The sequence below is a fragment of the Cetorhinus maximus genome, chromosome 1 (genome assembly GCF_964194155.1).
Source record: "Cetorhinus maximus chromosome 1, sCetMax3.hap1.1, whole genome shotgun sequence".
Lineage (NCBI taxonomy): Eukaryota > Metazoa > Chordata > Chondrichthyes > Lamniformes > Cetorhinidae > Cetorhinus > Cetorhinus maximus.
Window position 1 is genome coordinate 191,558,522 of NC_135879.1, and position 24,491 is coordinate 191,583,012.

The 24,491-nt window shown below is 41.8% G+C and overlaps 1 protein-coding gene across 1 annotated transcript in view; it reads right to left on the reverse strand.

Moving 5' to 3' along the window:
• Nucleotides 1–24,491, reverse strand: part of celf4 (CUGBP, Elav-like family member 4) — a 1,291,869-nt gene that overhangs the window by 37,072 nt on the left and 1,230,306 nt on the right. The window contains exon 12 of the mRNA XM_078551435.1: nucleotides 20,777–20,920. Within this exon, the coding sequence (XP_078407561.1) occupies nucleotides 20,777–20,920 (144 nt within the window). The remainder of the gene's footprint in view (nucleotides 1–20,776; nucleotides 20,921–24,491) is intronic.

Genomic DNA, 24,491 nt, shown 5'->3' on the forward strand with positions numbered 1-24,491 from the left:
AGTTCTCTGGAATATTCTAAGTTACCATGTTGGCTCAGGCGATATTCAAGCATCCCTGATGGCAGCCATAACCAGGTGCTGGGTCCTTTGCATATGAGGAGTCTAATGTCTGTTTGAGGATGCCTCTTTGAAACTGGTTGGAATCTGTGCAGAGCATCCACTGGGCAAGCTCTAAACTGTTTCTGCTGTGGCCTTGCTAGTGGTTTTTGAAGGCACTTTTGGAAGCTGCCAACATATCGATTAGTATTTCCTTTAAAAATTACCTTAACGTGTTGTCAGGAGGAGAAGAAATGCTCATTCAGGCTCCACAGCACTACTAAGGGCCACTGCCATTCTACCCTCGCACCCGCACCCTCATGTTGGCATCCCATGGCCTACCTGAATGTTAGTGTTGGCGTCACTGCCAGAGGAAACTAATGAGCTGCCTGAGGAGGCTTGACAGGTGCCTGCAGCTCAATGGAATTACTCAATGAGGCCTATGGCCCAATTATAAATATTGAAATCATAAATTTAAATGCATCCATCCATGCTATTATTTAGCAGTCTAAGAGGAGAATTTTAACCTGTCAAGGAGGGTAGGTTTGTGAGCAAACAGCATATTAAAAATTCTGCATCCGCCGAATTTTGCTTTTAACCTGAGCGTGATCAACACCGTGTGGGAAACCCTGTGGGGCAGGTGTGTCGGCAATTTAAGTAGGTAAAGTGCTAATTATCTGCTCCTGTAGCCCTGAATACTGACTTTACCTGAGAGTGCATCGATTTTCTGGGTTTCCAGGAATGCACCAGTGAAAACAAGGCGTCAAGTCCATGGGATTTGAGTCGGCTGAAATTGTGACAGGTAATTACAGAGACCTGACACCTTCCTTCCCTGCCTTGGTGAAGGAATTCTGCTGATAAGACTTGTGAGAATGAGCTTTCACTGCTTTGGGGGTCATTTCTACAACCTTGGAGCCTGCCGTGATTGATCTGTACTCCCTAACTGTCATCTTCCGGGTGAACATGGGATCCACTTCTGCAGCTCTACCTTGGATCTCGGATGAGGAACGAGGGCAGCTGCAGCGGGAACAGCAGCAGCCACTTTCTCGTCACCCACCTGTTGCTCCACAGGAGATAGGGGATGAACACAGAGCCCCAGCTCACCGGAGGTGATACCTGCCAACACAGGTAAACAGTCAAAAGGTAAGCTTCTAGGACATGAATGAGCATCAGTGCCTTTGGGGGCTCAGAGTTTCCTGTCAGGTGGTCACTGACATCTTCAGCCTCCTGGAAGACAACCTCCTGCCAAGTGGACCGGTTGGGCAGGCATTGCCAAAAGCAGTCAAGGTCACCACAGATTTTAATTTCATCCCCTCTTGCCCCTTCCAGCATCTGCAGTTGACGTGTGTTGAATCTCACAATCTGCTGCCCATAAGTGCATCTCACAGGTGATGGAAGCCACGTTTACCAGGATCAGCACTTACAAAAATTTCGTAACTGATGAGCCCAGTCAGAAGGAACGGGCATTTGCTGCTCTGACTGGATTCCCTCAGGTTAGAAAATCATTGACTTCTTACATTTGGCAATGAAAGCGCTCCCAGATCACTTGGGAATCTTTATCAACCAAAATGGATTTCACTCCATCAATGTTCAGCTGGTTCACAACCACTGAAAGATCATCATGGATGTCTGGACAAGAGTCCCATGAAGCTGCTATGATATGTTCATTCTGTGCCAGTCACGTGTCCCCAGAGATACTCACACAGAAGCAGAATCAGTGGATGGCTCCTTGGCTAATGGATACCTAGCCTCTGAAGGCTTGGCTAATGGATACCTATGAGGAGCCCAAGCAATGATGCCTAGGAAAGGTATAACAGAAGCCATATGAACAGCCGCATTGTGATTGAGCAAGCAATCAGGATGCTGAAGGTGTGATTTTGGAGCCTGGGACCGACCTGGGGCCACCAGCCAGGCTTTCTGGAATGCCAGTGGTCCACTGCTCCTTCCGCAATATTGTACAGCAGTGAGGACTGGAGCTCCGGGAAGAAGAAGGTGCTGACAACTTTGTGTCTAAGGAGGGGCAGCCGGGCATGGTGAAGACATCTGTAGCTGCATACATATCTGCCAGGGCTGCCTGGAAGGGTCTGATTCAAGCATGCTTCAGTTAAACTGAGGCGGTGCAGCCACCTGGCATATCAATTCTGAAACCAGTGGGCACCAGTGTTTCCTCTAAGCTGCATGGGTGTGCTGCCATGATGCCTTCCAGAATGTGACACACAGAGAACAGCAGGCTATGCACAAGGAATGTTTCCAAGCATGATCTGTCATGCGACAATCTTAAAAGGATTGCATACTACAACATGCCAGCCGAGGAGAGAAGTTACTGGGAATGATGCTGAGCATTCCCAGCCCCCAGCAGCCCCACAATCAACAATCAATCCCTTTCACAAATATCCATTGCTGGTTTTTAATTCACGTCCCACCATTCTTCACAGGCCAGAGGGCCATTTGGTAGGCGACAGGCAATGGAGCAGCGAAATAAATTTTATGATGAATAAACATGAAACAGAAATGTAATAGTGTATCACTGTGCCACGCATCCAAGTGAATACCCCTGCAGCAACAAATTCTTTAACTACTACTCCTATATAGAGTTACCCTTGTGGCATTTCAGCAGAGCTAGATGAAGCCTGCTCATATCCCTACTGGCTGCTCAGATGCTTTTGGGTGAAGTCCTCTGGGTTTTGGAGGCAAGGAGGGCTCCACCAAAGACTGTCCCACCTGCATCTGTGCAGAGGCAGACTCAGTTATTATGGCAGAAGGCAGCACGTGACTGAGGAAGGGTGAGGGGGGCAAGGGGTCAGAAGGGAAAACATTTTGAGCAGAGTCCCCACTACTATTTCTCCATCTTCCCTCTCATAGCCCACCCACAGTTCCCTGCTGCACTTAGAACCATAGAAAAGTCACGGCACAGAAAGAGTGCGTTCAACCCATCATGTTTGCGCCGGCCAAAAAAGTATAAATAAAAAACTAGCCATCCACTCTAATCCCACCTTTCAGCACCTGGTCTGTAGCCTTGCAGGTTACAGTGCTTCAGGTGCAGACCTAGGTACCTTTTAAATGAGTTGAGGGCTTCTGCCTTCACCACCAAACCCGGCAGCAAATTCCAAACATCCTCTGGGTGAAGGAAATTTTCCTCATGTCCCCTCTAACCCTTCTACCAATTATCTTAAATCTATGTCCCCGGTAATTGACCCCCCAACTAGTGGAAACAGGTCTTTCCTGTCTACCCTCAAAATTTTGTACACCTCAATTAAGTCGCTCCTCAGCCTCCTTTGTTCCAAGGAAAACAATCCCAGCCTCTCTATTCTTTCCTCATTGCTGCAATTTTCAAGTCCCTGGCAGCATTCTTGTAAATCTCCTCTGTACTCTCTCCAGAGCAATTATGTCCTTCCTGTAATTTGGCGCCCAAAACTGCACGCAAAATTCCAGATGTTGTTTAACCAGCATTTTATACAGTTCCATCACAACATCCCTGCTTTTGTATCCAATTCCTCATCCAATAAAGGAAAGCATTCCATATGCTTTCTTTACCAACTTATCCACTTATCCTGCCATCTTCAAGGATCTGTGAACTCCAAGATCTCTCACTTCCTCTACCCCTCTCAATATTCTCCCGTTTATTGTGCATTCCCTAGCTTCGTTTACCCTTCCCAAATGCATTACCCCACACTTATCTGGACTGAATTCCATTTTCCACTTTTCCGTCCACTCAACCAAACCACTGATATCGTTCTGGAGTCAACAGTTACCCCTTCACTATCAACTACATGGCCAATTTTTGTGTCATTTGCAAATTTCCCAATTATGCAAAGGACCCAACACTGAGCCATGTGGAACGCCACTGGAAACCGCTTTCCATTTGCAAAAACGTCCATTGACCAATACCCTTTGTTTCCTGTCGCTGAGCTAATTTTGGTTCCAACTCGCTACCTTCCCCTGTATCCCATGAGATCTCACTTTCCTGACCAGTCTGCCATGAGGGACCTTGTCAAATGTCTTACTAAAATCCATGTAGACAACATTCCCTGCATTACCTTCACAATCCTCCTTGTTACATCCTCAAAAAATTTGATTGATTTAGTATTCCTGATTAATCCGTTCCGTTCTAAGAGACAGTTTATCCTGTCCCTCAGAATTGATTCTAATAATTTGCCCACCACTGGAGTCACACTGACCGGCCTATAATTATAGGGCCTATTCCTCGCACTCTTTTTAAATAATGGTACAACATTCACAGGCTTTCGATCCTCTGGTACCTCGCCTGTATCTAGTGAGGTTGAAAAATGATCATCATAGCATCTGTTATTTCCTCCCTGGCTTCCTTTAACAGCCTGGGATACAATCCATCTGGCCCTGGTGATTTATCCACCTTCAAGGATGGCAGTCCCTCTAGTACTTCCTCTCTCGCTATGCTTATTATATCTAATATTTCACACTCCTCTTTAACTAGAATGTCTCCATCATCCCTCTCCTTAGTGAAGACAGAGACAAAGTACTCATTGAGAAACCTGCCCACATCTTCTGCATCCATGCATAAGTTACCATGTACATCTCTTATAGGCTCTACCTTATCCTTAGTTGTCTTCTTGCACTTAATGTACTGATAAAACATCCTCAGGTTTTCCTTGATTTTACCTGCCAATATTTTTTCATATCCTCCCTTTGCTTTCCTAATTTCCTTTTTTACTTCATCCCTGTACTTTTTACATTCCTCTAAGCTTTCTACAGTATTAAGTTTTTGTGATTGTCATAAGCTTTCTTTTTCTGCTTTGTCTTTCCCTGTATGCTTCTGGATAACCAGGGGCTCTAGATTGGCAGTACTGCCCTTTTTCTTTGTGGGGACATGTCTACACTTTGCCTGTAGAATCTCGCTTTTGAATGCCTCCCACTGATATGTCACTGATTTTCCTTCAAGTAGTTGTATCCAGTTCACTTTCGCCAGATCAATTCTCAACTTTGCAAAATTTGTCTTCCCCCAATTTGGAACTTTTACTCCTATTCTTTCTTTTCCCTCTTCCGTAATGATGCTAAATCTAATTGTATTATGGTCACGATCTCAAACATGGTCACCCACCACTGCTTTATCCACTTGCCTAGCTTCATTTCCTAAGACTAAATCTAGAATTGCGCCTCCTCTCGTTGGGCTTGTTGCATGCTGGCTGATAAAGTTCCCTTGAATGCAGTTCAAGAATTTTGTGCCCTCTGTGCCCTTCACACTGTTTGTATCGCAGTTGATGTTAGGGTAGGTGAAGTCCCCAATGTATACCGCCCTCTTGTTTTTGCAATCAGAAATCTGTCTACTTATTTGGCTTTTATCTCCCTCTCACTATTTAGGGATCTATAGTGCATTCCTTGCAATGTGGCTGCTCCTTTTTTATTTCTGAGCTTAACCCATATGGCCTCATTTGCTGGTTCATTTAGCATAGCATCCCTCCTCACAACTGTAATTGGTTCCTTAACCAATAATGCTACACCCCCAGCTTTTTTATCTCCCTCCCTATGCTGCCTGAAAACTCTATATCCAGGGATGTTGAGCTAGCATTTTGCCCCTATTTAAGCCAAGTTTCCATTATAGTGACGATATCATGTTGCCATGTGTCTATCTGTGCTCTCAGCTCATTAGCTTTATTTAATATACTTCTAGCGCTTACATATATACCTTTTAACACTGCTGAATTCCTGAGTTTTACACTTTTTAACCTTTGCCTCTTCCGTCTTTCAGAGTCACTTGCTAATTTTCTGTCTCCTGTTCCCTACGATGCAGCCGCTCTGTGACATCCTTGACTCTGGTACCGGAGGGCGGGCCGGTGGGGGGGGGGATCATACCATCCTGGAGTCACGTCTATGACCACAGAAATACCTGTTTGTTCCCCTAATTAATGAATCCCCTATCAGTATTGTTCTTCCTTTCTTTTTGCTCCCCTCCCGTATAGCTGAGCCTCACATGCCACGAACTTGGATCTGACTGCGCTCCTCCGAGGAACTAACGCCCTCCCCAAAATGGAAAATCAATTAGCGAGCGAGACCCTGGGGTACTCCTGCACTACCTGCCTAGTTTTCTTGGGCTGCCCGGTGGTCACCCATTTCCTTTCTGCCTCCATGCTTCTAAGCTGCACCTCTCTGAATGTGCTAACCACGTAGCTCTCAGCCTCGCAGGTGTGCCACAGTGAAGCCAGCCACCACTTGAGCTCTGAAACCCGGAGCTCAAGCTTCTGCAGCTAGTGACACTTCCTGCACATGTGGGGCGGGGGGGGGGGGTCATCTAGGTCACCGGTAGCGTCCATGGCTTCCCACTACTACAGGACACATGGCCATGCGACCAAGCTGCCCTGCCATGTCTTAACTTTACTTCACTAATGTTAACTTTATTTTATTTTGGTTTTCTTATATTACTTTATTTTACTTGGCCTTCACAACTTTATTTCCCTCTTGGGCCAAAATTGGGGGAGGAAATAGAGAAATAGAGAAAAAGTACTAGGGGAAACTAATGGGCAATAGGCCGATAAGTCACCTGGACCTGATGGGTTGCAACCTAGGATATTAAAGGAAGTAACTACAGAGATAGTGGATGCACTGGTAATAATCTTCCAAGAATCCTTAGATTCTGGAATAGTCCCAGAGGATTGGAAAACTGCCAATGTAACACCCTTATTCAAAAAGGGAGGGAGACAAAAAACAGGTAAATATAGGCCAGTTAGCTTAACATCCACCATTGGGAAAATGTCGGAGTCTATTATAAACGATGTAATAGCAGAGCATTTAGAAATGCATAATCTAATCAAGCAGAGTCAGCATGGCTTCATGAAGGGGAAATCATCCTTGACAAATTTATTAGAATTCTTTTAGGAGGTAACAAGCAGGATAGATAAAGGGGAACCAGTAAACATAATATATTTGGATTTCCAAAAGGCGTTCCATAACGTACCACACATAAGTCTACTTAATAAGATAAGAGCCCATGGTGTTGGGGGTAGTATGGATAGAGGATTGGCTAACTAATAGAAGACAGAGAGTTGGGATACAGGGGGGCATTTTCAGGATGGCAACCTGTAACAAGCGGAGTGCCACAGGGATCAGTGCTGGAGTCACAATTATTTGCAACGTATATTAATAATTTGGATGAGGGAAGTGAATGTACTATCACCAAGTTTGCAGATGACACAAAAATAAGTGGGAAGGCAAGTGGTGAGGATGACCCAAAGAGTCTACAGAGGGATATAGACAGGTTAGGTGAGTGGGCAAAAACGTGGCAGATGGGATATAATGTGGGAAAGTGTGAGGTTGTGCACTTTGACAGGAAGAATAGAGGAGCTGAATATTACTTAAATGGAGAAAGACTGCAGAAAGCTATAGCACAGAGGGATTTGGGGGTCCTCGTACATGAATTCCAGAAAGATAACATACAAGTTCAGCAGGTAATAGGGAAGGCAAATGGAATGTTGGCCTTTATTTCAAAGGGAATGGAGTATAAAAATAGGGTAGTCTTGCTAAAACTATACAAAGCGCTAGTTAGACCACACCTAGAATACTGTGAATAGTTTTGGTCTACTTATCTAAGGAACGATATATTGGCATTGGAGGCAGTCCAGAGAAGGATCACTAGGTCTCGGGGATGGAGGGATTTTCTTATGAGGAGAGGTTGAGTAGGTTGGGCCTGTACTCATTGGAGTTCAGAAGAATGAGAGACAACTTCATTGAAACATATAAGATTCTGAGGGGGCTTGACAGGGTAGATGCTGAGAGGTTGTTTCCCCTTGTGGGAGAGTCTAGGACCAGAGGGCATAATCTCAGAGTAAGGTGGCACCCATTTAAGACAGAGATGAGGAGGAATTTCTTCTCTCAGTGGGTAGTGAATCTGTGGAATTCTTTAATGCAGAGGGTTGTAGAGGCTGCGTCGTTAAGTATATTCAAGGCTGAGATAGGCAGATTTTTAATCAGTAAGGGAATCAAAGGTAATGGGGAAATGACAGGAGTGTGAGTTGAGGATTATCAGATCAGCCATGATCTCATTGAATGGTGGAGCAGACTCGATGAGCCGAATGGCCTACTTCTGCTCCTACGTCTTATGGTCTTATGGTCCTGCTTATGTTTGTTAATTAAATCTAAGTAGCTACTTCTGTAAAAATAATATGTTTTTCCAATTTTCAGCCATTTAAAGACACTCCCAAACAGCAGTTGCTCGCCAACTAATGAATTTACGGTTTTCCTGTGATGTCACTCTGATTTTTTTTTAACCCAGCCAGCTCCCAGCTCCCAGCCAGGTCTGGCTCTCTCTGCTCCCCGAAGCTACGAGATTGTCCTCAATCTTCTATAGGGTGGCATTCTGAATGTACAGGCCATTGAAGACGGAAGCATGCACTCAGATGACTGCTGTCTCTGATGCTCCTTGCAGGTGGCTATTCTGTGCTTGGACATAGGCATCAACCTGAAACATCCTGGCACTCATGCTAGAGATGTACTAATTCTCCTCTAATCATGCACAGTGAAGCTAGAAAGGCTGACAGGACCTCACATTTTTTGTTGCTGCTCCAGAATATCATCTTCATTGATGGACCCTAGGCTCAGCATCTGCATACAGTTGGGGAGAGCTTGGAGGTTCCTGCACCCCCCAACATGGACTCTCCACTGCTGTGCCCATCTTCACAGCCTGCTCCTGCTCACTTGTGGTGTGTGTATCTGAGCTGGTAGACAGTGTGCATGAGTCCTGTGATGGCGCATCCTCAGAGAGAGCGAGACCTCCTCTGAGGAGTCTTCATCCTCTTCCCACACCACCTCTCGAGGGATGTTGAAGGACCTGTGGAGTGAAATACATGATTTAGAACTGACAAGGTAAGAAACAAGTAATCAGTACATGATTTAGAACTGACAAGGTAAGTTATTGTGCACATTATAACTTTTCATTGCTTGCTGACTACAAATCAGTGTGAGTGTTATATGCCATATGGTTGTGTGATATTTGAGACTCACCTGGTAGGTGGGAGACCCCCATCCAGGCATGCTGAGGTGTAGTTTAACTCCAGTGCTGCCTCCTCTGTAGCCGTCAAGGTGGAAATGACTGGAGGGCCACTTCTGGTTTTCTGCCTCTCCCTGGTATTCTTGCTCTTTATTCTTGCAAGGAGAGAAAGCAGAGAGCTGAGAGTGAGAAATGACAGGATGGAAGGACAACATTTGTGGAGGATCCCTGTGAGGGATGAGTTTATATTACAATAAGATGAAGGTGAGTGTCAGTGGTGGCTGGCCAGATGGGGGTGTGACGAGGTGCCTACACGGAAAGGGATGGGTGCATCTGCAAGATATATTGCTATGAGTAGTAATGTGCAGGAGAAACCTTGGGAAGGCAGAATGAGGGGAGTTGGGGTTAGATGCATATCAGAATATAATTGAATATGCCATGCCACTCACCTTTCCTGTCTTGATTAGGCCATTTAACCGATCTGGCACTGCACCCAGGAGTGTGGCACCACATTCCTGCAGATGACCTCCTCAGCCATTTCCAACCCCACCTGCTTGTTTTTGGAGGCAGTCTTCTTCCTCCTGTGTGCGAGCCCTCATAGCCCACAGCATCATGTCCAAAGACTATTTGCTGAAGAGTGGTGCTGCCTTGCTTCATTGTATCTCCATCTCTATCTGAAAATCTTTACCATACTTCAACTCTTATTCTTACATTGTCCCTTTAAATAGATGAGCTGAAATAGACTGACGCAGGTCGTCATCATGTTCACTCATTCCACTCGGTGGGGGAAGTCCAAAAGTCAGATGTAAATGCAATGGCTGTGTCAAATAGCCTTTGAAAAATTTCCAGATTCCTGCTGCGCTGCTAGGCGCCTCACCTCTCTGTGAGCTGGTCAGAAAGTTAACATTCAACCCTAAGTATCTGCAACAGGAAAGCAGCATAATTCAAGGCAATTGCCTTTGATTTGTCTGTGGGGAGTGGTGCATAGCTATCAAATCAATTTTGTTTGGTTTCGGCCATGGTATGGATAGAGTGCAGCAAAGGTCCCAGGAAATTATGACATGGCGTAACTCAACTCATGCCAAAATTTCCTGGCGCAAAACTAACTCAAAGCTGTGGATGCGGCATTCCAATGGTGCAAGTATCAGCAAATCTCGGGCCATTGTTACTACACATAGGGCCCTTGATGCCCATACTCAAGCCAATTATGGTGTTCACCATACTTCTAATTTGTGCGTACATGCCACACACAGCACTGGACATCTAGTTGCAAGACAGGCATGGTGCCAATGAATTTTTGAAAGCTGTAGAATGATCAATAAACATATTAACTATTTGTGGGATAACATCAAATGGAGCATTGTTCTACTTCCCATTTGTTTTTAGAGGAATGCTAGTTATTCATGTTGGAAATAGCTCAGTATTCCGCTCAAAATAACCTCCAGAATCACATTAATTTTAAAATAGAGCAATTATAGGACTAATTTGGAAGTGTTCGCTCTACCTTTAAACAGGCTAAGCCTAATAGGATCATTTTGCCATAATGTTTGCAGACAGATTTGCTCTTAGAAATTGTGCTGAAGCCAGAAATTACGGCCCTATTCTCAATTCTTGCTACTTAGTTAAGCAAGTGTTGAACAATAAACACCAAAGCAAGAATGGCAATGTAGTTAAAGTGGCTAAAAAGTTGAAAACCCTGATGGAACAGAATGAGCCTTTTGTAATCTGATTTTAAGCCACACCACATTCTTCAAACCTGTGAAACAAAGGCTTTCTAAAGTCTTTGTTTCTCTTCACTGCGCACTTTTTAATAACAAATACTTCTCACATAAAGATGTTCATCGCACCATCTAAAGAGTCAAGCAATAATTAACCAGACTTTATAACACAATTCTTATTTATGGTGTAAATGCAGATAAGTCTTCTGGAATGTTCAATATGCACTCATTGGACTTTATCTAATGGTGAGAAATCAAAGATGAATAGAAGCCAATTGGTCACAAATCTCATTGATGATACACAGTAATGGAGGATTAGCTGAACTGCCTGAGAATGAACCATTTGGATTTTGGACTCCCCCATAGTCCTGCTTTTGGCGTCTCTGGCCAAGTTGGCTATATTTTTTCTTAAATTTTTCTTTTCTGAAACTGAATGACTTTGAAATAGTTTTGGTTAGAGTTATTTCCCCATTACCTTGTAGCTTTGCTCATGTCTGTTAATTAAGCGGCTCCAGTGCTCACTGGGTTAAGAATGGGTCAAAACAAAGGTATGTGGAGTGGAGTCCACATTGACACAGTAAGGTCTGCTAAGTAAGGACATTTATGAACAATTAATAAATCAATAGAATTCTAAAAGAAGCGACAATGAGGGCAGTATATTTCAGGTTAAATCAATTTTGTTGATTAAAGTACAAAAATACCACAATGATATTTTGTTAAAATAACATTTATAATATTAATGAAAATAATTTATTCTCCCAAATACTGGTAGCAATGATTTTTCCTAATTGGATTTCTAACAGCCAACCCTTTCAATCTTGTGTTTCAATCTTGAGAGACCTTAGGATATAAATTAAGGTTAGTGATGTTATGCTATAAGCACATAACATGCTCATAAAAATCTTTCTGTTATTTTAAAGGACACCTTAAACCTAGTGAGTAAATATTTTGATTAACATGGTGGAGAGAGAGAGAGAGCATTAACAGAATAAGTGCTGGCACAATCTTCAGCCACTTGTTTATTCTTGAAGAAAAACAGAAAATTCTGGAAATACATAGCAAGTCTGCCAGCATCTGGAAAAGGAAAAGAAAGGTCAACACTTCATTTTCAAAATATTAACATTTATTTCCTCTGCTCCATATTTCCAGCAATTTCTCTTTTTATTCTGATTTCCAGCTTTTGTACTTTCCTGTTCTTATCTATTCTTGAATATTATCAGTCTTATTAAAAACTCTTCTTATGGTTAGTAAAATGTTTCAGGCTGATAAATGCCACGCTTACAGATCTGAAACACTCTGGGAGAAGTGCTGGTACAGTCTGCATTGAGCTCTCCATTATTCAAATTTGTACTGACAGCATTTGGTTGCCAAGAGGAAGCGTGATATTTATTTGTTACACAAACCTCTCTGGCATTGCTTAAAATAAAAAAAAATGATTAAGGGGTAGTATAAAACAGGAGGTTGGAAGATTTTTTTTAATACAAAGGGCTTTGGAATGCATCACTGCAAGTGACAATTGAAACTGTTAAGAGGGAATAAATGCTTAAAGAAAAATATTGAATGGTATAAACAAAGAGGAGGGAGTTGGGATGAAACTAAATCCCAATTTATTGTGGAGGAGGAAGCACCAACACAGGCAGAATGGACCAAATGGTATTCTTGCACGCTGAAATTTTTATGAATCACTTGGTAAAAAAAAATTTAAAGGTAATGTGCAAAAGCTTATTAATACAAATAATATTTGTCACTAACCCTATATTATCTTAATAGTTATAGTATATTAGAGAAGTTGATCCATTTCATTAATCTAGCTGACATTTGATGTTTGACAAACACAGCTACTGCAAATGGATTATCAGGAAATGTAATATTAAATAAAGACTGACAAGAAAATTGCATGGGGAACAAAAGACAAATTAAATTTCTTGTAATATATGAGTATAAACATTTCTATTTTTATGATTTTTTAATGACTTTTACAAAAACCAGAAAATTGGCTGTGATATATTTGTAGCATTAATGCAGAGCTTGATGTATTAGTGTAGTGTACTTAACATTGCACTAAACATAAGAAAGCGTGGATAGAAAAAAGGTCATTGATTCCATTTTAAAAAGTCAGAGGGGATAATCTTAACTCCCCAGAATGCGTGGGACATTGAAAGTAAAAAAAAGAATGGGAAACCTGACCCAAGCCTGTATCCAACCTGACTTCCAGTTTAAATAAGTTGGGTTTTTGAAGGACAGGCAAGCACAGTCTGTTCTCAGGAGGTGGGCTGGTCACAAAAGCTTTTAAGATGGCTGCATGCCTCCATTTTAATTCAAGTTGCATTTTAACACCTGAAAGACTCAGAGTCCTGGATCTTGGGACTCCCAGCAGATGAAAAGAGGCAAGAAGGATCAGACCTATGAGATAAATGCTTTTATTGCACTGCTTATGGGTAAAGAGGAGCAGGAGTCCTTCTCCCTGGTGCAACAATCTTACCCTCCAAACACCCAGTGATAGGAACCCCTTGATCGACTGACCAACCCTGATGTTTGACTTCCTCACCCTCCCACGATGTCAGATTCCACCCCCTCCTCCCGCCCACCAAGCCGCAATGTCAGACTGACCTGACATCTGCTCCTAGGCTGCTTTCCAGCCTAACAGGCAGTTTGCCTGGCTGTCAGGCTTGAGACCTGTTGAAAAAAATTAAAATAATTCCTGCTATTCAGTGCAGCAAGGCCTGTGGGAAACTTGTATTTCTAGGTTTCCTGCTGAAAATCCTCTCTGCCCCACCTGTTCCTGCCTCCAAGTTATTATTGTGCATTTACAATCTACCCTATCATACTTACCTGACAGGACAGAGGCAAGTGAGGTTGTAATTTTAATTAGGAAACTGATGGGATCCAATCGGCCACCTGTTTTGGGCCACGCATGATTTGGCATCAATGGAAAATGAAATTGGGCTCAGTGTAACATGGACACCAAATCAGATCCCGTCAGTTTCCTGCTGAATGGGTTAGATTAAAATTACTCCCATGGGACTTCTATGAAATCATAATGATTTCACAAATGTTGGAGGCACATACCATAATTTCCACAATGCACTGCCAAAAGGGAAGGCTCCTACAAGTTCCCCTTAATACAAATCAAGAGAATATATTGTTCTTCTATCAGGCATTGACCAGCACCCATATGGAGTTGGCTACTCATAAGAAAGATATTAATGCCCTTGAGAGGTTACAGCAGCAACAAAAAGGATTCCAGATGTTAATAATAATAACCAAAGCTCCTTAGACAGTACCTTCCAAACCCACAACCACTGGAAGGACAAGGGCAGCAGATAGATGGGAACACCTCCAAGCCACTCACCATCCTGACTTGGAAATATATCGTCGTTCCTTTACTATCACTGGGTCAAAATCCTGGAACTCCCTCCCTAACAGCACTGTGGGTGTACCTACACCATAGGGACTGCAGGTGTTCAAGAGAGCAGCTCACCACCACCTTCTCAAGGGCAATTAGGGATTGACAATAAATGCTGGCCTAGCTAGCGACGCCCGCACCCATAAATGAATATTTAAAAAACTAATAAAGTAAGGCTATTCTATCTCTGGAAAAGGAACTTTATGATCTATTCAAACTCTGCAGGGTTATTAGGGAAACTGACAAAATTGATCCTAATTTATTGTTCATTATGGTGAAGGAGTCAAACACCAAAAGGTGCACATTAAGAATCAGAAAGTTATGGGAAGTCAGGCTGATCCGTTTCACATCAAGTGCAATAGGCTTGTGGGAAAAGTTGCCTTGGAAGGCCATATAAAATAGGCCACATATATTGGTTAAAGAGACAATTGGATGAAATTTCTTTGTGTAGGATATTGGAAATAGCCCTGTGCAAACAGAACTGATTCTTGTATTTTCCATATGGATTTTGTAGTTCTGTTGAAAAAGCAGCATAATGGAGTAGGTAGCAGGGAAAACGTAAATGTTGGCAAAGTATGGTTTGGACATTCAGTGTTTGGATTGGGTGTGGATACATAGTTCTACTAAGACTGCTATACCTTACAGCCAGTGTTCAATGCCGAGGCCATATATTTTCAACCAAACTAACCTAGATTGATGTCCCAGAATAACCATTGGCTGTGTCCTAAAAGCTTATAATTCTCAGTGGGCCACAGTGGTCCTTTGTTGCTCCCTCTGCATGAACTGCAAAGTGCTGTTAGCTATAAGTGATATGTGGAGAAGTGAGGATATTGAGAAAATGAAGGTGCAAGGCCCACATTATAGGACACCACTGAGGGTAGATAGTGTAAAGGAAAAGGCAGGGTAATTTTGGATATAGCAATTAGGAGATAAAATTGTTCCACAGTTTTCAGCTCCTTGGAAAGAACTAATTATAGCTGGGTGTTGTGAGATGAGTCCTAATTTCAACACGGTATAACTGTCAGAAGGAGGCAGAAGCAACAGAAGGTTATACTTGGAAATAAAGTTTGGTGATAGACTGATCATCATAACGTCAGTAAAAAGGACAAAAAAGAATTGAGGTTGGGGGCCAGAGGTGAGAGCGAAGTGACTATCCAACAACAAGCACTTTCTCGTTTCCCATCACATTTGGATATTCTGGAAAATATTTTTGGGGCTTATCTAAATAGGACTTCCTGTCAAGAGTCTAAGCGGAACAAATCTCAGGTAGATTGTGTACGGTCTATTGTAGGGGCCTTTTCTCTTTGCATGCTTCTGTTCTTAATTCTTGTAAATTGAGACTATTAATATTGAAACATAATTATATATTTCAAGAAAGTAATCCTATGTGGTTCCTTGTTTAACGGTAATAAGTTTGTAATTCCATCATTTTGATAACATATGACAATATCAGTAATAATGTTTTGTTGTTGATTTTATGAAGAACTTCTTTATCTTTGTCAACTGAACCTATATCAACCCCACTGTCTTAGCAACAGGAGTAGGCCATTTAGCTGCTCGAGTCTTTTCTACCATTCAATGAGATCATGGCGGATCTCCAAACTAATTCCATATACCTGCCTTTGCCCCATATCCCTTAATACCTTTGGTTAACAAAAATCTATGTATCTTCAACCTAAAATTATCATTTGACCTAGCATCAAGTGCTGTTTGCAAGAGAGGCTTCCAGTGTGTAGAAGTGTTTCCTAACTTTACTCCTGAAAGGTTTAGCTCTGATTTTTACACTATGGCCCCTGATCCTAGGTTCCCCAATCAGTGGAAATTGTTTCTCTCTATCTACCCTATCTGTTTCTCTTAATACCTTGAAAACTTTGATCAATCAACCCTTGGGGCAGAATTTTATGGCCCCTCCCACCAGTGGGATCTTCTGGTCCCGCCATAGTCAGTGGACTTTTGAATAGCTCATCGCATTATCCGGCCTATCACCACTGCGATGGGGCCATAAAATTCTGCCCTTAATGTCTTAATTTTCAGGGAATACAAGCTTAGTTTGTGTAATTGCTCTTTGGAGCACAGACATAATTCTGGTAAACCCATACTACACTTCCTCCAAGGCCAATCTATCCTTTCCAAGGTGTGGTGCCCAGGACAGCATCTGTGGTCTATCCAGGGTTTTGTATAGCTGAAGCATGACTTCTGTCCTCTTCTATTCTAGTCCTCTAGAAATAAAGACTAACATTCCTTATCCCTTTTCATTTTCTGTACCGATTTATGACATTTTAATGATCTTTGAACATGGACTCCCCATGTCTTGTTGTACCTGCAGTATTTCTATCTTTTCATCATTTAGAAAGTACCCTTTTCTATTCTTTCCAGATCCAAAGTGGATGACCTCACATTTGCCTACTTCAAAATCCATTTTTTACAGTTGTGCACATTCACTTAATCTATCGATATCTCTCAGTAATTTTCTACACTGTTTACAATGCTGCCTATCTTTATGTCATTGGCAAATTTAGATATGTGGCTTTCTATCCCATTATCTAAGTCATTAATAAACACAGTGAATACGAGAGTGATCCACTTACAAATACCCCAATAACTGTGATAAGTACTATGGTGGTGCATCTTGTTTTAGTGGCAACTAAGCCACTGCTCTTGAGATTGGTGCAATTGGTAGTATTCACTCCATTGAAGCATATTTGTTAACATGTTGCACAGAAACAACAGTTTTTTTCAACCCCAGATCAATTTATGTGAGATTGATTAAAATGTTAGGATGGGGGCTCCTATCAGTGGTTTTCCCCATTTATTGCAACATGGAAAAGAAAGGTTCGGGATTGGTAGTTTATTAAAATAAAATAATCTGTATAGCTGGGAGTAGGCAAGAATCCCTAGGGCAAAATTCTCCGGTCGGCAAGCGGGGGTGGGGCCCACTTGCCAATGCGTAAAATGACGTGCGATGACATCGGGCAGGCGTCCCGACGTCACCGCGTGTCATTTAGATTTTCAGTTCGGCAGGCACGCAGCCGACTCAGCTGCACGCCCGCCGAACTATCAAAGGCCTATTAAGGCCATTTAAATAATAATTAACTCAATTAGCTGAGCTACCTGTCCAACCTTAAGGATGGTGGGCAGGCAAAGAGCCCAGGCGGCCTTCGCATTTTTCATGAAGCCTCATCCACGGAGGGATGAGGTTTCATGAATTGTTTTGAAAGTCAATAAAAATTTTAAAAATAATTCTTTCACATGTCCCAGCTCATGTGACAGTGTCACATGAGGGGACATATTTTAAAAGTTTTTATTTCCCTTTATTTAAATTTATACATGTCAAACCGATCTCCCTGAGGCACCTAAGTGCCTCAGGGAGATCTCTGCGCGAAAGAGTGCAGGGAACGACTCAGGGAATCCCTCCCCCCCCGCCCACACAGGGAGCATTCAGCGCTTCCGGGCGAGCGTCACGTTCGGCAGGCCTTAATTGGCCCGCCCACATAAAATGGCAGCATGTCCCCGATTGGGGGCGCCGATCGGGTTCACACCCGCCCCCGCACAACCACAACCCCCCTGCCCCCCCCCCACCCGACAGGGGAGAATTCAGCCCCTAGTGGAGTCATGCATTCTAAGATTTTAAATCTCACAAGTGGTAATGTTCATAACCTCAAAAGAAACAGTGCTGTGAGCTACTTATTAATGGTTATAATATCAGATCGCAAATGTCCTACATTGAAATGGGGAGCTCACGTTGATTAAGGTAGAAGGTCCAATTCTTTGTTCTATATTGGAATAGCCAACCTAATTTAATTTCCGCCCTTTTACCAATGTCGAATCCAGAACACTGACCATGTCTGTTTATAAATACTGTTTTAAAACCATCTTTACTATCTGGCTAGAAGCTTTTTACCAATAAAGGAGCACATTTTTCATTAAAAATCCCCATTTCAGATCAACTAATACACAGGTAAAATAAATCTTTGCATTATGGGGCAGTGTTTTCAAACTATTTGAGGTACCAATTGCAAATTCTGACATGCTCCCCGGGAGAGCCCCTTGTGTCAACGTCTGAAGGTCTTTACTGGCTGCCCAGTGCCCTCATTGCTGGAAACATTTTCTATTAGTCCACATCAACAGAAGTAATATGCTGGCATGGCAGCAAATGCAAAGGAATACAGAATTTGATAGCAGGTGGACTGTAATCTGTTGACCTTCAAGGCCCTTGGGATCCCCTTAGGGTCCAGTGACCTAAATCTGAAAGCCAATAATTTAAAAATGTGTGTTATAGGCCACTTTCTTGTAATCTTAACAAAATGCAAAGAAACGCTCTAAGCATAACCGAATGCCCTAAATAAAACAGTGCCAGGGAAACTAATGTTAGTCATATTTGAGGTTAAGTCACTGCACACCCCTACAAGATAAACAGACAATATCCAGCTGATGTGAAATTTTTAACCTTTACTCTAATCTTTTATAATTAAGTTATGCATTCAAACTGCTCTCCGTATTCTTAGGCATTCTAAATGTCAGACATTGATTTGGAATCCTATGATTTGAGAACCATAAAAAGAATCTTTTAATTTGAAAAATATGAATACCTTTTCAACGATTACAACATCACTACATTGGGTCCATGTATGTTGTTATAAAATGGAGAATTGGAAATGACCTCATTGCTCATTCATAACGTGATCGTTTTTAAAAAATGTTTTGAACCTATTGCAGCAATTTAATTGTAGTCCTTAAAGGATTTAAAAATATTGTTTTGTCCTTTAGGGGAACCCATGAAGAGTAACAGTCAGATGAATTGGTAAAGTACAAGCCATGTGTGAATTATTGTACCTATTTTGCAAACTCAAAAAAGGCAGAAAAAGAAATTGACAATATCACACTTTGGTTACAGTACATTACCACTTTACTTTTATGAGCAGGGAAGACCAATATCCCATTGAATGCCATAGGCATGAACAACTTCTGAAGGTCTTCTCTTGAGAATAATGGCAATGACTATCGAATAAAGTTTTAAAATGCCACATAAGCCAGATATTACCTTTGATCTTTGGTTACATATTTTCGCAGTCAGGACTTGCAGCACACACCAATAGAACATTTAATTTGTTAGAAATGACTTTAGTTCTTTGTATTTTTTTTTATTAGTGACATGTGTACCATATGATGATATACAAAAAAGTGTTGGAAATCCCATATTACAGTAAAACACAGTTTGAAAATCTCTGTTCCTCAGTTTAACAAACATACAACTTAAAATGTGAAGGAAACCATTGAGCACTGAAGGAACATTTTTTTTTTAGAATTCAACTACTCAACATGCTATGCTTAGCACTTTTGACTTTAATGAAACAGTATAAATTATGAAATATTTTGATGTTATCTTTTATTTATATTCCTCTCTGCATTAAATATGTTTACACAGCATAGTAGGTCATTCTGCAATGCTACAAAATGTATTTGATGTTCATTAATTAGGCCATTAAATTGGTTGAGGTGTTTACAGTGGGACCCACTTACAGCCTTTGATCCTGTTCAGGATCTTTTTCTGGAAGGTTTCAAACATTATTTTAAGTCATTCGTTTTTAATCTTCATCAAAATTATTGCATATTTTAAGTGTATTAATTTGAGTTCCACTGTATACAGATTAACTTAATCAATATATATCTGATTTCCTTGAATACAACCAACTGACTGTATTTTACAGAACAGACATTTATCTCAGGTGTAAATAAGTTTGTTGGAGGCAGCACAAAAATACCACAAGAAAAAATAAGACTATTGCATAAAGAGTTGCTGTGTGCAAAAGACATTCTAGTGGTAACATGACCTTGATCCCTTTCAACTGTGTATTTTGGCAAATCTGTTTATTTTGAGAGTACTAATTTCTCATATTTTGAGGTTAATAAAAATGTGGAGCAATCACATTAGAAGCCAATGGCATGATATCTACCTCAAGCATGAACAATTCAAGCCATCACTTGGAGAGGTAGCTTTCTTTTTTAATAGCCTCCTGTCAAATTTGTGCTGAATCCAAATGGAAATGACTACTCCTTTTCCAGATCAATAGCAAAGGGAAATGGCTCAGCTACAAACTTTCATTTCACTTTCGGAAAACAATAAACAGAACAAAAAAAAACCAGAGTTATTGTTACCCAGACCCACGTGTGGAAAAGCCCATGTTTTGTTTTGTTCTTGAAAGCATTCAAGCTCAACTATATGCCAAGACTTGTGCTTGTTCCAAAGCAGTTTTTCAGTCAGAAGATAATGGATTGTTCATGAGGTTTTGTCTAATTGTTCAGTTATAACCTTCAACTGTGTGTACAAAAAGTATTCAAGGACCTTGTTCCATTCAAGGAAATACAGTGTTCTACATATCTACGTACAAGAGTTTCTGGTAATCTAAAAGCAAAGCAAGAATATTGTAATGTTAAATATAATCCAATCCTTTTCCCTCAGCAAAATAAATTGTTAGTTAAAGCCTCAGCTGGGTTGCTGAGGGGAAAGGTTAAATGTTAATCTACAGAAGAGCGGAATCCTTCATAATTTGCAATGACTCATTGTTTAGACATAATTATTTCAGTGTAGTGACATAAAATCTAGTTTTTAAAATCATTTCTCACAGAATAGCAATTGAACTTTTTTTTATCTGTACCCACCAAAGCATTTACTTTGGTTTGTCGCTCGGTCCACAAACACTTTTGAGGAGATGACATTACCGAAAGGCAGGAACATTTGCATGAGCTCAGCATCTCCAAACTCCTGAGGAAGGTGATAGATAAAAAGGTTGCAACCCTCTGGACCTGCAGAGAAAGGATTGCACTACATTGAGAGAGTTGAAATGTGGTACAGAAATGGAAAATACTAAAATAAACAGCTCAGTTCACAAACATGCTTGAAAGAAGCACTCGCGGACATGTTAAGGGTTGTAGCTCGCGACGTTATGATGTATGCAAATTCCTATGCCTTATTATTAAATAAAATAGGCAATTCATCAAAAAACCTACCTCAAAAGAATATCTTTTGTGGCCTGTTACTTTTATCAGAATATTGACATTTCAGCTCAGAAAATGAGGGATGTGTAGGAGACCAACTGAATGTAAGGGGTATCATATAGTGCTTGCCTTTCAATCAATCTGTCTTTTCTTATAGATGGCCTTTCAAGTCTGCACATATTTCGATACCAAGCAGTCTCACCAAAAGCATGGATTTGATGAAGAGGAAAGTTTATTGGCTGTCACATCCAGTCCTGCCACATCCAGTTGCAAATTGTGGTAGACAACTGAATAATTAATGGGAGGAGGAGGCTCCATGAACATCCCCATCCTCAATTATGCTCAGTACCTGAGTACAAAAGACAAGTTTGAAACATTCTCAGCCACCTTTCTGCAAACTTTCTGAGTGGATGAACCATTTTAGCCTCTTGCTGATGTGCCCAGAGTCATGGAAGCCAGTCTTTAACCAGTTCTATTCACTCCATGTGAAAGCAAGAAATGGCTAAGTGCACTATATGCAGCAAATGCTATAGGTCCTGAAAACATCCCACTGTAGTGCTGTAGAAGTAGCCACACCTCTAATCAAGCTGTTCCAGTACTGCTACAAGATCAATATCTGCACAACAAAGTAAAAAATTGATGAGGTATAGAGAAAGGACAAATCCAATCTGATCATTAACTGCCCTATCAGTCTACTCTCAGTCATCAGTAAAGTGATGGAATGCTATCAAGCAACACTTACTCACCAATTATCTGCTCACAGATGGTCAGTTTGGGTCCCACCAGGGCCACTCAGCTCTAGACATTACAGCCTTGATCCAAGCATGGACAAAATAGCAGAATTCTAGAGGGGAAGTGAGAGTAATTATCCTTGACATCAAAGCAGCATTAGTCTGAATGTGACATCAAGGAGTCCTACTAAATCTGGCATCAATGGGGATCAGAGGGAAAGCTCCCCATTGACTAGAGTCATACATAGCACAAAGGAAGATGGTTGTGGTTGTTGGAGGCCAATGATCTCAGCCCCAGAACATCGTTGCAGTGTCCTAGGTTCAATCTTCGGCTGATTCATCAATGACTTTTCCTCCATAATAAGTTCAGGAGTAGGGATGTTCATTGATGATTGCACAGTGTTCAGTTCCATTTGCAATTACTCAGATACTGAAGCAGTCCACGTCAAAATGCAGCAAACTACCATTCAGGTTTTGGTTAGTAGCAAGTAACATTTACATCACGCAAATGCTACGCAACGACCATCTCCAACAAGAGGAAGTCTATTCATCTCTGCTTGCCACTCAATGGCATTACCATCATCAAGTTCCCACTATTAACTGCGGGTCACCATTGACTGGAACTTAACTGGACCAGCCATACAAATACTGTGGCTACAAGAGCAGGTCAGAGACTGGGAATTCTACAGAGAGTAAGAGGTGTCAGCTGTGGCTCAGTTCATAGCACCCTCGCCTTTGAATCAGAAGGTTGTGGGTTCATGTCCCACTCCCGGAAAAAAAAAAGTCAAGAACTGTGAATGTACTCGAAAGAGTTACAGAGAGTAATTCACCTCCTGATTCCACAAAGCCTTTCCACCATCTACAAGACACAAGTCAAGATTATGATGGAACATTCTCTTCTTGACTGAATGAGTGCAGCTCCAGCAACAGTGAAGAAGCTTGCCAACATGCAGAACAAAGCTGCCCGGTTGATTGGCACCCCATTCACCACCTTCAACATTTACTCCCTCCGCCACTGTGCAACATGGCAACAATGTGTACATTTACCAGATGCTCTGCAGCAATTTGCTAAGGTTTCTTCTACAGTAACCCACAAACTTGTGAACTCTACTACCTAGAAAGACAAAGGCAGCAAGTGAATGGGAACACCACCACCTGCAATATTTCATTTCCTTAATGTCCAGCTGGTATGCAACTATATGTGAATCATAGAGGTCAATGCCCGGTATAAGACATTAGAAATAGGAGCAGGAGTAGACCATATGGTATTCGATGTGATCATGGATGGTCTTCTGCCTCAACTCCACTTTCCCGCCCACTTCCCATATCTCTTGATTCCCTGAGTGGCCAAAAATCTGTCTATCGCAGCCTTAAGTATATTTAATGATGGAGCACCTAGACCTCTCTCGGGTAGAGCATTCCAAAGGCTCAAAACCCTTTGAGTGAAAAAATTTCTCCTTTTCTCAGTTCTAAACAATCGACCCCATGTCCTGAGGCTATGCTCCCATGTTCTAGACTCCCTTGCAGGGGAAACAACCTCTCAGTATCTACCCTGTCAAGCCCTTTCAGAATCTTGTATGTTGCAATCAGATAACCTTTCATGCCTCTAAACTCCAGAGAATATAGGCCCAATTTACTCAGCTCCTCATCATAGGTCAATGCTCCCACCCAAGGAACCAATCTACCGAACTTTCGCTGTACAGCCGCCAATACATGTATATCCTTCGTTAAATATGGTGCCAAAATTGTGCACAGTACTCCAAGTGTGGTCAGATCAAAACCGTGTACAATTGTAGCAAAACTTACTTATTAGACTCCATCACTATTGCAATAAAAGTCAACATGCCATTTGCCTTCCTAATTGCTTGCTGTACCTGCATGCTAACTTTTTGTGTTCCTTAAATGAGCACACACAAGTTCTTCTGAGCATCAACATTGACAAGTCTTGCACCTTTAAAAAAATATTCTGCTTTTCTATTCTTACTACCAAATAAGCTCACACTTCCCTACATTATACGCCATCTGCCACCTTGTTGCCCACTCACTTAGCCTGTCCATATCTCTTTGCAGCCTCTGTGTCCTCCTCACAGCTGGCACTTCCTCCTCGCTTTGTATCATCAGCAAACTTAGATACATTACTCTCTGTCTCCTTATCATTAATAAGTAATTAATATAGATTGTAAATAGCTGAGGCCCCAGCTATGCGCAGACTTTAGCGCATGCGCTCCTCCCGCCCCCACCCCGGCAGCACTGAGGTTCTCAGCAGCCAGTGTGAAATTGCGACCAGGGCCCGATCGCGGGTGGCAATCAGTTTCGCGGCCGCTCCCGGGCCCACTCGTTGCGCCTGCCTGACGAAGGGAAAATCCTGCCCCATGAGCCCTTACCACAGAACTTTTATGGCACAGGAGGCCATGTGGCCCATCGTGTCTGCACCTGCTCTCCAAATGAGCATTGTGACCTAGTGCCATTGCCCTGCATTTTTCCTGTACCCTTCCACATTGTTTCTATTCAAATAATCCTCTAATGCCCTCTTGAATTGAACCTGCCTCACCACACTTCCAGGCAATGCATTTCAGACCCAAACCACTCGTTGTGCGAAAAAGTTTTTACTCATGTCACATTTGCTTCTTTTGCAAATCACTAGATCT